Source organism: Diabrotica undecimpunctata, chromosome 9, assembly GCF_040954645.1.
Source record: "Diabrotica undecimpunctata isolate CICGRU chromosome 9, icDiaUnde3, whole genome shotgun sequence".
NCBI lineage: Eukaryota > Metazoa > Arthropoda > Insecta > Coleoptera > Chrysomelidae > Diabrotica > Diabrotica undecimpunctata.
In genome coordinates, this window is record NC_092811.1 from 126,664,579 (window position 1) to 126,679,732 (window position 15,154).

The following is a 15,154-nucleotide window of genomic DNA, read 5'->3' on the forward strand; positions in this document are numbered from 1 at the left end:
AACCTTCAACGAATAAAGCCATCCCTTGATTCTGGTCCACAAACTGCAGCTGATGCTTCGGTTACTAACTTAACAGTGCTTTCCACATGTTGGGTATGACAGGGGCAGTTTAAGACCTCTATGTTGTTGTGATTCCCAGAATTAATCATATCCCCTGCATCTTCATTGGAGATATGTTTTAGCAAAGGAGGAGCCGTAACACTGTATTTAGAAATAGAAATTAATTCAATATAATCTGCAGCACTAAAAGTTATTGTTGCTATTTTGAATCTCCGGATCTTTTTTCTTTCTGTTTTTTATTTAGACCAGTACAAAAAATGCTATTCATCATTCATCTTGTGTATTATCATGCTTCATATATTCAATATAATTATCTCTAATACTTTACATACACTAATGTTTACAATCTTCTATGTAAATCTTAAATTCTTTTTTATGTATACAACGACACCATCATTTTGATTTGTATCTCCCTCATTATAACAAATAATTATTAAAAATATAAACACTTTCTGGCAAAAAATTATACTCAAAAATTATAAAAGTAAAAAAAAATTGTTGAATATTGAGCATCCTCAGTGATTTAGGAAATACAAAACATTCTATGCCCTTACTGAAGCTCCTAAAAGTCGAGCTTGTTAAATTTTTTAAAATTTGGTCACGTGCGACTTCACCCCTGCCTTCTTTTTCTGGCCACTGAAAGGTTTTGTCATCCCTTTTTGGGCAAATTTAATTTGAAAATCCTCGTTTTTTTCCGTAATTTGATCTAACAAAGGAAGAGCATACAGAATGGGAAACACAGAAATAAAAATACTCTGTTACGCAGACGACGCAATATTGATAGCCCAAGATGAAGATAGTCTGCAAATACTGGTTCACAGATTTAACATAAGAGAAAAAGAATTTAATATGACAGTCTGATCTCAGAAAACTAAAAGAAAATAGTAATCAGAAAAGTATCAACCAGATGTAAAATAGAAATTGGTGGCATCAGTATTGAACAAGTAATGGAAATAAAATACCTTGGAATTACACTGTCCAGCTATGTCTTCTTCTTTTGGTGCCTATCCTCTGTGGATGTTGGCAATCACGTTGGTCCATACAAGGTAGTCATTTCTGCCCACTGTCTGATGTTCTTCAACCACGATGTCCTTCTGCGCCCTTGAGATCTTTTGCCTTCTATCTTGCTTTGTAAAATTAGTTGAATTAGTAGATACTTCTCATTGCGCATCTCATGCTCTAAGTGTGTCATCTTTCTGATTTTCACGATACGTATAATTTCCAGATCTTTATTCATACGTTGGATCATGGTGTTGTTTGTAACATGATGGATGTAGGAAATTCTGAACATGCGGCGATAGCACCACATTTCGAAGGCTTCTAATCGTTTGGATGTTGCCTCCGTCAAGGTCCAGGTTTCGACACATAGCATCTCAAGAGTCATGTTCTTATATCAATGTTTAGGTCCATATTACATAAAATCTTCCTGAGGACATTGAAGACAGCGAGAGCCTTTTCTATACGACATCTTATTTCCTGTGAGTGGTCCCATCCTTTATTTAGGCTGCTGCATCCAAGGTATGTAATTTTGTCGATTATTTTCAAGGGTTCATTATTAGCTGTGAATTGGTGCTGTATTACGTTGTTTTTACTTACTACACGAATTTTGGTCTTCTTACAGTTTAATTTCATACCGTATCTGTCACAGGCTTCCACTACACGGTCTGTTAATGTTTGCAGATTCTGCGCATAATCAGCAATTAAAACGGTATCGTCTGCATATCTTAAATTGTTTATGATTTCACCATTGATTTTTATACCTTCTCTTAAACCATCAATAACTTCCCTGAACAGCATTTCCGAGTAAGTATTGAACAAAGTCGGTGATAGAATACAATCCTGACGTACTCCCGTTTTGTCGTGAATTCTTGTGAGGTTTCGTTGTCTACTCGTACAGTTGCCTTTTTGCTGTAAGTATAAATTTTTAATTAGGCCTAAATCTTTGTCATCAATACTAGATTCTTTCAGTATCTGAAATAATTTATAATTTTTGATGTTGCACCTTGTCAAATGCTTTTTGAAAGTCTATAAAGCATGCGTAGACTTCGCAATTTACGTCTCGAGGTCTTTGTATCAATATTTGTATGGAAAATAGGGCCTCTCGCGTTCCCAGTCTGCTTCTAAACCCAAACTGAACACTGCTGATATTTTCTTCAAGTTTTCTATATATATGCGAGAGTGAATAATAGAAATAAGGATTTTGAGTGCATGGCTCATTAAGCTTATAACTGTAATCAGAGCATCTGGTGGCATTTGCCTTTTTGGGAAGAGGGATGAAGGTGGAAACTAGCCAATCTGTAGGAAATTCTGCAGTTTTATAGAGTTTGTTCAGTAGACTCTTTAGGAGTTTGAGTTGGTTGTTTTCAAATAGTTTCAATATTTCAGCTTGTATGTTATCAGGTCCAGGTGCTATGTTGGTTTTTTGTCTTTTTATTGCATATGTTATGTACTTCAATCAGCGTTATTTCTGGTCGTGAACATCCAGAAACACTGACTTCTGTCTCTTGCTCTTCCTTGAATAATTCTTCCATGTATTGCCTCCATCTCTCAAGTATTCTCTCATTTTCGTAGAGCAGATTGTTGTGGTAGTGTTAAGTTATGACTTCTTGATCCGTTTCCTCCCGATAAGTTTTTGATCTTTTTATGTAGGTTAAAAGTGTCATGCTTCTGTTCTAGGGATTCTATTTCAATTCATTGATCTTGTAGCCATGATTCTTTTGCTTCTTTTATCTTTAGATCTGGACCTGAACAAAGAAATGAGAGATCAAGTTCAAAAAGCAAATAAACTGACAAGATGCCTTAATAACACTATATGGCGAAACACAATAACACTGAGATGAAGTCAAGAATTTATAAAGCCAGTGTAAGACCAATAATCACATATGCCTCAGAAACAAGACCCGACACAGCCACAACGCAAAGGCTAGGAGAAACGACAGAGATGAGAGTACTGAGAAGAATTACAGGAAATACGCTGAGAGATCGAAAGAGAATTGAAGACATTTGAAGAAAATGTAACGTACAGTGTATAAATGAATCTACATAAATACAAAAAAAAATGAAATATTCACATAAGCAGAATTGGGGAGACCCGTGTGGTCAAAATTGGATTGAACAGAGTAATTAATATATATATATATATATATATATATATATATATATATATACATTGGTTTAGAACGTCTTTCGACGTTGTCCGATACCTAAACACCATCTCTTCCTATCTTCGCAGTCGTTTGTTGTTAAATTCCTCTTCCTCTTTTCCGTCGACCTATCGGTTGCCATTCTACTACTTTTTTGGGGAGTCTTGTTGCTGGCATCCGTTGAACATTCCCATACCACCTTAATTGTTTCTGCTCTATATCTTGAGTTATATTTCCTTTTATTCCCACACGTTGTTTTATTACATCATTTCTGATTCGGTCTCGTCTGGAAATACCTAAAGATCTTCTCATTGCATCCATCTCTACTGCTTCTATTCGCTTTTTGTTCTTTTCACTAATTCTCCATGTTTCAGCGCCATAAAGAAGAGTAGTTTTAATCATGGTCTCATATATATATTAAATTTTCTTCCTTTCGTTATCTCTTTACTTCACAGTATACCATTGAGACATCCTAAGACTTTCTTTGCTTGAGTGATTCGTTTTTCTATTTCCCGTGTATCAGTTCCTGTATTGTCAAAGGCAACACCCAAGTAGTCATAGCTCTGACAGCAGGAAATATGTTGTCCGTTTTCGAGGTCTATGTTATCTGACTCGTTTCCAATACAAAGATATTTGGTTTTTGTTTTATTGACATTCATTCCCCAGTCGTTATATTCTTCTATCAGTTTTCTAAGCATGTACTGCATGTCTTCCCTGTCGGTCGCTAGTACTACCTGGTCATCAGCAAACTGGAGTGTATTATATAAATTCATTGCTAAGCTCTATACCCATCCTATGCACCTTTCTTTTCCATCTTTCCAATGCTGCTGCAACATATATCTTAAATAAGGTTGGTAAGATACAGCATCCCTGTCTCAAGCTTCCTTTTGTAACCAGGAATACTTCCGTTAGATATTTTCCTGTTTTTATCTGTGCCTTTGAGTCTCTATATAGTTCTTGTACAGCATTTATCAATGTGTGGTTGATGTTAGATCTTTTCAACGTTGTCCACAATTTAGTTAAGGGGATGTTGTCATATGCTTTTTGCAGATCCACAAAAGTAATATGAGTTTCTAGATCCTTAGCCTATCTTTTTTCTATTATTTGTTTAAGACAAAATACTTTATCGGTGCACGTTCTTCCTGCATGGAACCCGCTTTGTTCTTCCTCTTCATTGTGCTTATATTCTTCCTCGATCATATTTTACAAAATTCGTCCATACAGTCTGCTCAAGGTGCTGGTTACCCATATGCCTCTATAATTATTACAATTCCTTTTGTCTTCCTTTTTGTGTATTGAGGACATGTATGCCGTTCTCCATTGTTCTGGTACTGGGTGTCCATTTAGGCACTGATTGATCACATAAGTTAATTTTTCAAATAGTTTATGAGTTCCATTCTTAAGCATTTCAGCATAGATTCCCTCAGGTCCAGCGGATTTACCATTCTTTAGGGTCATTACAGCCTCCCTTACTGTTTCGATGTCTACCCTCGCTTCCTCTCCTTGTATATGTACTGACTGTGTTGGGGAGTTCGCTAGGTATTCTTGTCTTGTCTCTGTCAGCAAGCTTTCATAGTGATCTTTCCATTGTCTGGGTTTTATGGTGTGTATGTGTGCTTTGTCTTTTCCTGTATTTTTTACTGGTTGTATAAAATTCCATACCTCTGTACATTCTGTACTTAAAATATTGGAAAAATAATGATAATTTACTTTGTGTCTTAATCTAACTAATCATAGCGTTGTTCAGTTGAATGTATTAGTTGTTAGTCGACAATTGTTATTACATATATTTTCTCGTTTTTTTTTTATTCAAATGCAAAATAAAAAATGTTACCAACACATTTTTCTTTGTATGCAATAGGTTTTAGCTTATTTTTAGATACAATACTTGCTTATCGGTATTCATTATTTACTTCTAAAATACAAATTTCACTTATATGTAGTTAAGTATTAAAACATATGTAATTTAATGGAATACAATAAAAAATTTGCTTTTATAGGTTTTTTTTATATATATCCACTAAACTAACAATCGGTTTTTATCCCTACTTTATTTTATCGTCACCTTATCTCACGTATTTAAAGAATACTGTATTAACTATTAAATTTATTTTTAGTGTCACAAGATGAAATCGGTAACAACACTCACTGTGTTGTATGCAGTGTTTAAATTTGTTAGTTGTACTAGTTTAGGAAATAAAAATAATGTATGTACGAACCTTTTGGACTACAGATATTTACAAACCAGCAAGAATTGTTATTACAATCCTAATGTAAAAGCCTCAACGGTAAGTTTATTTCCAACGTAGTTCTGTTTCGATTATACATATATGTATATATATATATATATATATATATATATATATATATATATATATATATATATATATATTCCTGAATGCTGGCTTTCTTTAGGATAGATAAAGGGAATAAATATTATAACATAATTTATAGCCTTTTAAAACAATCACCATACCAAAATTATATACACTGAATTATCTACTCCTCAGAGCAAAAGAAAACTATATATATATATATATATATATATATATATATATATATATATATATATATATATATATATATATATATATATATATATATATTGTGTTTTGGCAGAGCATGTAATCGATAAAGACCATATTATGGATTTTGATAACATTAAAATTTTATGTAGTGAAAGTAATAAATTCAAAAGGACTTTTTTGGAAATGGTTTGTATTAGCAAAAGTGATAATAGTTTAAACAAAAGATCAGAAATTCAAAACCTAAGCAAAATCTATAATTATATTATTTCTTTATAATTTATATATAAAACTTGAAAAATATCACATTTTTATTTAATTTTCCATATATCTGTTACATTTTTTTTTACATCTATCAATGGTGAATAAATCTTCTTCTTTTTTGTTACTAAACAAAAAAAAAATTTAAACAAAATTTTATTTTTGACAATATAATTGTCAAAGGTAAACATTTTAAGTTGGCATTTATGACATTGAGGCTTATTTGTAATTGGTTGCTACTTTAAACTATTTATAAATTCAATTATTTTTTTGTTAAGAAAATGTTTTCAAAATTATTAAAATTTCAGGGAAGAATTTATTAGATAAGGGCATTTTAGTATTAATTCTTTTTGACATGTATTTGCAGCAATTTTTATTAACGAAACTAATTTTATTTGGTAAGTTAACAAAAAATGTTTTTCTTTATAGTTCAACTTTGTAAGGTATTTTTGTCTTTTTTAGCAGATCTTGATAAGAATTGTAAACACAATTGAAAGCTCGAGATATTAAATAGTTAACCAATAGCCCCTTTTATTGACTCCAACCCATCAAAAACATTTATATATGTATATATATATATATATATATATATATATATATATATATATATATATATATATATATATATATATATATATATATATATATTCAGGGATTCGACAGTATTCACTGCCTTCCCTCGCTCAACCGTTTCCATCTCTCTCTGTCGTCCTCTTTTCCTCCTTCCTATGGGACTCCATTCGGTTATTCTCTTTATCCATCTGCTGTCGCTAGTTCTTCTTACATGTCAATACCACTTTAGTCTTTTTTGTTCTATATATGTTAGTATGTCTGTTTCTATTGATGTTCTTTGCTTTATTTCGTCATTACTTCTCCTATCCATTCTTGCTACTCTGCACCATCTTCGCAGGCATTCCACCTCTGTTGCTACTATCTTACTGCTGTTTTTCTTGTTTATGATCCAATTTTCAGCCTCATATGTCATAATACTTCGCACTAATGTTTTATAAATCTGTAATTTTGTCTTCATATTTAGCTGTGTATCCCACCATACTGAGTTAAGTTGTCGGATTACTGTTCTTGTTTGTCCTACTCTTTGTGTTATTTCTTCCTCTGTTGTTGCCTTTTTCGTGATTATAAACCCCAAGTATTTGAATTTATCCTTTCCTTTGATTGTTACACGTTGTCATCAATCTGTAGATCTTCTATGTCTTCTTCACTTGTAGATAGGTACTTTGTTTTCGCGAGGTTAATATCTAGGCCAGCCTTGGTATATTCTTCTTGTAGTTTCTTCATCATGTAGCTGAGGTCGTCTTGGTCTTGTGCAATCACTACTTGATCGTCTGCAAAGCTTAACGTATATAGGTATTCGTTCCGTACCGGTACTCCCATGCCTTCACATTTTCTTTTCCATGTAGTCAAGGCTTTCTCTAAGTATATTTTGAATAGGGTTGGAGATGTCGAACAACCCTGTAAGAGCCCTTTTGTTGTGGTGAAGTCTCCTATCATTCTTGTTCCCATTTTAATGGACACTTTATTTTCTTTATACAGAGCTTTTGTAGCTTCTATGAGTTCTGTCTGTATTTCTAATTTGTACATTGCCTCCCATAGTTCTGACCTTGGTACAGAGTCATACGCCTTTCTCAGGTCCACAAATGCCAAATGTATATCTCTATTTTTTGCTTTTTTCTTTTCCAACAGTTGTTCCAGTGTGTATATATGGTCTATGCATGATCTTCCTGCCGTGAAGCCCGCCTGATCCTAACCGATTTCGCCTTTTATCGCTTTCTCTATCTTTTCTCGCAATATCTTCCCATATAATCTTCTTATTGATGATATTACGCTTATTCTTCTGTAGTTTTCGCATCGTTTTCTATCTCCTTTCTTAAATATAGATGACATATATGCCTCCGTCCATTCCTTTGGGAGCTGTTCTCTATTTATGGCTTTCTGAAATATCCATTGTATTATCCGGTGTAATTTTTTTGATCCGTATTTTATAAGCTCAGTTGAGATGCCTCCAGGTCCCGGTGCTTTCTTATTTTTGATTGCTTTTATGGTCGTTCTCATTTCCCTATCTGTTATTTCTATTTCTTGTTGTGGGGATCTCCTTCGTCTTCGCCTGTTTTCTTTTCCAATGAATTGTGGTTTTTGTTCTGTTAACAGTTCCTTGTAATAATCCTTCCATTCTTTGTCCTGTATATTTCCCAATTTAATTTTTTCTTTTGAATTTTGTTTCAATCCTCTCAGTACTTTCCATAACTCCGAAGTTCTTGTACCTCCTATGTATATTTCAATATTTAAGCAGGTTCTTTCTCATTCTTCATTCTTTTTTTCTGTTATTTGTTTCTTCACTTCTCTATCTTTTTCTCTATATTCTTTATAAACTTCATCGTTGTTTGTAGTCAGCCATTTTCTGTATAGTTGCTTTTTTTCTTCAATTATTTTTTAGGTTGGTTCATTTATTTCATAATAGTGCTGTTTATTTGTTATATGTTCTTTTCTCCAAGGGCTTCGAATGCTGCTTGTTTTATACTCGCCTTTATATGCTCGTATATTTCTTCGATGTTGTATCTAAATTCTATTAATTTTTGGTCTAGACGTTGTTGGTATAGTTCTCTTATTGATTGTTCTTGGAATAATTCTATATTGTATTGTTTTTCTCTTATAGTGTTCAACGGTTCTTCTGTAGAGGGGGTCTTGTTATGTTTCCAATTAATGCCCATTTTTGCTGTCAGTAATTTATGGTCAGTTCCACATTCTGCTCCTCTTCTGACTCGCACATCTTTGATCTTTATTGTGGTATCTTGTTTGATTATTATATAGTCTATTATCGATTTCAGCTTTCGTGTTTCTTGCGTCCATGTATATTTATGAATATTTTTATGTCTGAAGAATCCGTTGGTGATATTTTAGGTTGTTTAGTTCGCATAATTCAATCAGACGTTTTCCGTTATCGTTTTGTTCATCCTCTTTAAATCTATCCACTACTTTATCATTTTCTTTCCTTCCGGTTCTGCCGTTAAGGTCTCCTGTTATAATTATCTCCACGTTCTTCTTAATTAGCTCTATTTGATGTTGAAGTTGTTCCGTGAAATGTTCTTTTTCTACTCTCGGGGAATCGTCTGTTGGTGCATATACTCCGATTACCACTGTCTCTTTACCATATATGTCTATATGCATTTTAATTATTCTTTCGTTGATTAGTTCCCATGTTCTAACCCTGTTCTTCCACTTATTTTTGATTAGTATTCCCACTCCTGCCTTTGCTCTACATTCTTTAATAACTCCGCTCTAGGAGTGGATATGGTCTTCTGTTGTTTCCGTTCCATTTCCTTTCTTTTTGGTTTCTGTTGTTACTAGTATGTCGATGTTGCTTTCTCTAAACTCCTTGATCACTTCCGTCGCCTTTTTGTTTTATCCTTGTATATTCCATGTTGCACAGGACCTGTTATTTAGCCGTCCATTCTGGATCAGACGCTCTTGGTTCTTCCGCCCTCTCGACCATTGTGACTTTTCTAGCCATCCTCTGCTCTCGAGACCGTTGACCGGTTTTCACCTGTACCCCAGGCAGGGACCCTCTCAGGGTGCTATCAGCCGGGTCAGCTGAACCCTGGTTTTTTTTAGAGGTGTTACTCCTCTATCCCTCCTCTTTTATCTGGGCTGTATAGTTCATTTTCTTTAGTAATTTTATTTTAAGTCTTTTCCTTCCATTAATCGTAATATTTGTATACATCGTAAATGCTGTACACTCCTCTGATCTTTTCTGAATTTCTTCATTTACTAAATTTTTATAGTTTCTTAAATGTAAACGCAACTCCTTTTCTTTTCCTTCTCCACATATTAATTCTCTTTGTTTTTAATCAGATTCCTGATACATGTTTATCGTATATTCTGCATCCCCGTTTTCACATACCTATTCTTCAAAAACCACTGTTTCTAATTTATTCTCTCTATTTCCGTTTATCCTCATCTCGTTCCATACATCCCATGTGTGAATGTCTTTTGTTATCCTTCTTTCTTTCGCGCTGGGCTCATCTCTTCTTTTAAGGAATCCCATATTTCATTTTCTTCTTCCATTCTCTCTTCTTCTGGGCTCGTCTCATATGAGGAATGCCAAGTTTTAGTTTCTCCTATCCTTTTTTCTTCTTTTTCTTCTGGGCTCATCTCATCTTTTGAGGAATGTCAAGTTTTAGTTTCTTCTATCCTATTTTCATCTTCTTCCTCTGGGCTCATCTCATCTTTTAAGGAATCCCATGTTTTATTTTGTTTTACCTTTTTCTGTGGCTTTCTCTTCTTGCTTCTTTGTCCTTGTTTCGTTGCCAAATTCATCTACACCATTTGTTCTTCATCTGAATCGTCCATTTTCCGTTTCTCATGTTCCTTGCCCTTTTCCGATTTGTCCTGTTCTTTTTCTTTTTCCTCCGTGAGTTTCATCTTGTTATTTTTGAAATCACATGTTTCTTTGTCAATTCGTCCACTCCTACGATCATGTCATGTGATATGTTTGGCATGATCACACATTGTAGTCCATAACATTTTTTGCCCAATCGTACCTTTATTCGTACAGGCCAAGGTGATTTTAGTACAGGGAACGGTTAAGAAGCAGGTCTGAGAGGAGGATGCCTGTACGGTTATTTACCGTGTCGCCAAATTGTGTGTGCCTGGCTTTAAAGTCTCCGATAATGATGACCTTATTCAGGCTGGAGACATAATCAAGCAACGCTTGGGATAGAGGTTGGAGAAGGTGTTTGTAATAAGAGACTAGTGTAAGTGTGGTGTTGATATCAAGGTGGATGTCCACTTTCAGGGAGTCTTCATCATTAAGGATTATGTGTGGAGGAATGGTATGAGGGAAAATGGGATTCCACATTTGATAAGGTGCCATTACCATGCGGGGAAGGTATAGGGTACAGTAGCCGGGAAAAATAGGATCGGTTTTCGAACAGGTGTAGGAGAGGGCTAGGATTTGTATGTTATATTTCAGGAGGATGTGTTTGATGAAGGGACGTTTTCTAGCGACATATTGGCAGTTGACAGCACCTATTGAACTATCCATTACTCGGAAAGAAACGTTATAGAGGCCTTATTGTTATGTGCCACAAGAGTACTCTTGTCGCCAAACATCAGAGATAATAGGGAGTTGGTGACGTCAAGGATAAGTTGACGTCTGTCAGGAAGAAGGTTAATTAGAAGGAGTGAGGTAAATTCCATAACAGCTTTCTGCTTTTTTTTCTTGAGTTTTTTCAAATTGAATGAACTTTCATTTAAATTGATTAAAAGCATGGTCACTAGAAGATAAAGCATGTACTAATTCATTGTTTTACCAAGGCACTGGTGGTCTTTTGCAGAGCTTCGTTTTACCTAGTTTTATAGAGCTGCTTCTATAATTATGCTGTTTAAAGATTTATTTATTTTGTTTTGTTTAAAGTAAACGTATCAGTTAAAACTATGGCTTCAACATATCAACGATTTACTTTAATAAGCCATCTCTGTTTAATACTCACAATTTTCTAATGTACCTTCTTTGTTTTGGTCTGCTGAATTTGTATAAACAATTTGATATACACACTCAGGGCCAAATTTAAATATTCATATTTTGAATTATATTAGTATACCAGAAATTATTTTTAGTTTTTTATAATATTTTGACTTAAAAATGATTGCCAGAAAAAAAATATATAGGAAATTTGATTTAAATACTAGTAAAATTTGAACGATTTGAAAATATAGTTCAGCTTGCCGAAGGCTGCCCAAGTCAGTCTTATACGACGGAGAAGCTCAACGGTTTGGTTATCTTTTCCTATGCGAATATCATGACCTAGGTATTTATAGGCCATTACCTGGTCTATGGATCTTGTTCCTACGCATATATCTTCGCTGACTACAAGATTTGTCATCATCTGGGTTTAAGATATATTTATTTTCAATCCCCCTTTTAGCGAGGAAAGGTAGAGCTGATTTAAAAGTTCTTTGGCCTCATCTATCCTATCAGCTATTAGTACAATATCATCTGCAAACCTTAGATGGCTAAGCTTTTCTCCGTTTATGTTTATGCCCTTGTCGGTCAGTTTTGCCCTTTAAATATATATTCCAAAAGCGTAGTGAACAGTTTCGGCGATATGGTGTCCCCCTGGCGTACTCCACGTTGTATCGAGAATTTCTGGGTTTGACGATCACCCACTCTAACACTGGCTGTTGCGTTTTGGTATATGTGTTTAAATTTATTTATAAACCGGTAGTAAATTCGGCATTCTGTCAAGACTTCCAACATTTTTTGTTGATTTACGGTGTCGAATGCCTTTTCATAGTCGACAAATATTAAAGCTAGTGGTTTATTATATTCAGTGAATTTTTCTATAAGATTTTTTATTACCAGTAGGTGATCGTTTGTTCCATAGCCTTTTCTAAAACCCGCCTGTTCTATAGGCTGATAAAATTCCAATTTATTAGGTAGAGTTATCAACGGTAAATTGGTGGCCGATGTTTTTGGCTCTACTGTTAGGTGTTGATGCCATTATCTTAATTTTCTCCTCATTTACTTGCAGGCCCATATTTTTTGAGGCGTTTGACAAGGTGGTATACATTTCTTCTAGCTTGCGTGTTATGCAGGCAACTAGGTCAACATCATCTGCATATGCCAAAATTTGAGATGATTTATTAAAAATGTTTTCTCTGTTGTCTATTTACGTATCCCTGACTTTTCCAGAGCTATGTTGAAAAGAAAACATGCCAGTGCATCTACCTGTCGCATCCCAACATGCGTTTCAAATGCCTGTAATTGTTCGCCCTGTATTTCAACTTTGAAAACAACTTTACGCATTGTAGCCTTAACCAATCTTATCAGTTGTGATGTGGAGTGTGATGGATGTACTTCTCTTCACTTCTGAGATCTTTAAAATTTTTGTTCTTTTTCTCGGGTTCTTCTTTGTTGACAGTATAAGACAGTATCCATCATTATAATTTACCTAAATGCCTTATCTAAATAAAAGATTACATCGATATTAGGAGAACAGGGACACACTCTTCTCGCCTAGGGACAACAAAATTGAAAAAAAAACAACCCACGTTTTGTGTTACATAAAGACCACTATTTTGGACTATATCTTACAGCCGTGGTAGTTCTCTCGAAAAATTAGGTGCGTATGAGGAAATTGAAACCTGTTCCATTAAAGAAGCTGTATAATGAACCTCTGCCTATTTTTCCATGCCGGTACGAACGAAAGTAGTGATGTGGAATTTGTGGACGATCCACCAATTGACATTTAAGGCGCAAAATAGATCTAGCTCCTTAGATCTAGATCTAGATAGTCTAGCTCCTTAATTAAAAATTTATAGATCTTAAGCACATATATAATTAGCGAACTTCTTTTCTTTCATTTGCGTATTCAAAAGTCTGATAATTAAAAATGTTGTATTTAACTTTTCTGAACCAAAATAAACGACTTTAAACTTTAAAATTCGATATGAACAAAATGAACAAAATGTGACTTTGATCGTTTTTCCCGTGGCCCTTCATAATGTGTTGTGTAAATTCTAAAAAGTGAAAGATTGGAAATTCAATCAATTCGTTTATTAATTCCTAAATTAAACCAATGTATTCATTTCGGAAAATATAACGATATAGCTTTCAGCAAATGTTAATTTCATCCCTCAAATCCATAAATAAACAATATGCTTCAACATCAAAAGTAACTCTGAGAGAAATCTTCGAAAGCTCGTCAAGTCAGCGAAATAACCGATATCCATTAATGATTTATTTCCGCCCTCTGGATATCGTAAATAATATATACTCCACGAATGTTGCAATTAAACCGAAAACTGTTTTTTGGTCTGAAATTGGTTTTTCAGGATATGAACGAGCAGAAAAACACAGATGGTCGTTCATCAATTTTGTCGCGAAATAAAAATTATTATTAGAAAGATTATTAAACGACCAAAGGCAGCTTTGGATTTTTAATTACAAAAAAATCGGAATATTCATTCGAGAAAAAAAATTAATTAAAAATGCGTATATATACATACCTACTTTCTTTATAGACTTTAATTATTTGGACATTTGGCCTGATATTGGTAAATTAACTATTGGTTTGTTAAGCATGCATATTATATTGTTTTTCTGTGTACTGTATCGAAAGCCGCTCTTAAATCACACTACTGCTACTGGGAACGGCAGACGGTTCATTTATACCGTCGATGGTGACGTGGTTTGGGTGTGGGTTGACGTGGAAGTTGGCGCGAACATTTCTGACAGCAGAATATTTTGATTTGAGGGTGGAGCGGACGATTTTTTATTTATGAGAGATCTCCATGTCGTGGGTAACCGGATGCCGGCATGTCTTTTATTGGATCAATTTGACCTTTTTTTCAATTTTTATGGCTTCTCAGATAATTCTTGGTTTATAGGAGCGAAAGGGGGCGATGGTTCTGGAGTTTTTAAAATCAATTTTGTGACCTGTATGAAGATGGTGTTGACTTAGAGCTGAAATTGAGTCGAAATTGTGAACAGAAATGGAATGTTCATTAATCCTATTTTAAATTCTATGATTTGTTTGGCCTATATAAGATCGGGGGCAGTCTGTACAAGGAATTTCATTAACTCCTTATGGATTATTGTATTTGATTGATCGGACAAGAGATGAAAGTTTTTTTTGGGATAAATATTGTCATTATTCCTCTTATTTTAAGGATTTTGTCGGTTTTCTTAGTGACACCTTTGATGTAAGGTAGGAAAGCTTTCGTATGATAAGAGTCTGAGTCTTAGGGTTAAGATTGAGTGCGAGATTGATGCCCGTGGATGTTCCTATTGATGTGAGTTTTGCGGTAACCATTTTAGAAGACGACTTTTTTTAAGTAGAGAGCTCAGCGGGTCTACTTGCATCATCGCAAAGGTGTATTAATCTGGAGACAAGGGTATTAATGACTAAATTAATTTGTGAATGTTGATAATGAGAATTGACATGCAAGTAACGATTGGCACGGGTGGATTTTTGATAAACATAGTGATTTAATTTTAATCAAATAAAAGACAGATATCGAGCACAGTTTTTATTAAATCTTACCCAAGCTCTTTCGCTCCTAGAGCATCTTAACGGGTATCTGAAATAAGCCGAGAAACGTTTTTTTAACTGAAGGAAAATTAATGAACTTCGAAAAAACTCCGAA

General features: G+C 34.3%; 1 protein-coding gene across 1 annotated transcript in view; it reads left to right on the forward strand.

Annotated features, from left to right (window-relative positions):
• LOC140451315 (uncharacterized) overlaps positions 1 to 15,154 on the forward strand; it is a 97,160-nt gene that overhangs the window by 47,809 nt on the left and 34,197 nt on the right. Inside the window, exon 10 of the mRNA XM_072545063.1 lies at positions 5,321 to 5,491. Within this exon, the coding sequence (XP_072401164.1) occupies positions 5,321 to 5,491 (171 nt within the window). The remainder of the gene's footprint in view (positions 1 to 5,320; positions 5,492 to 15,154) is intronic.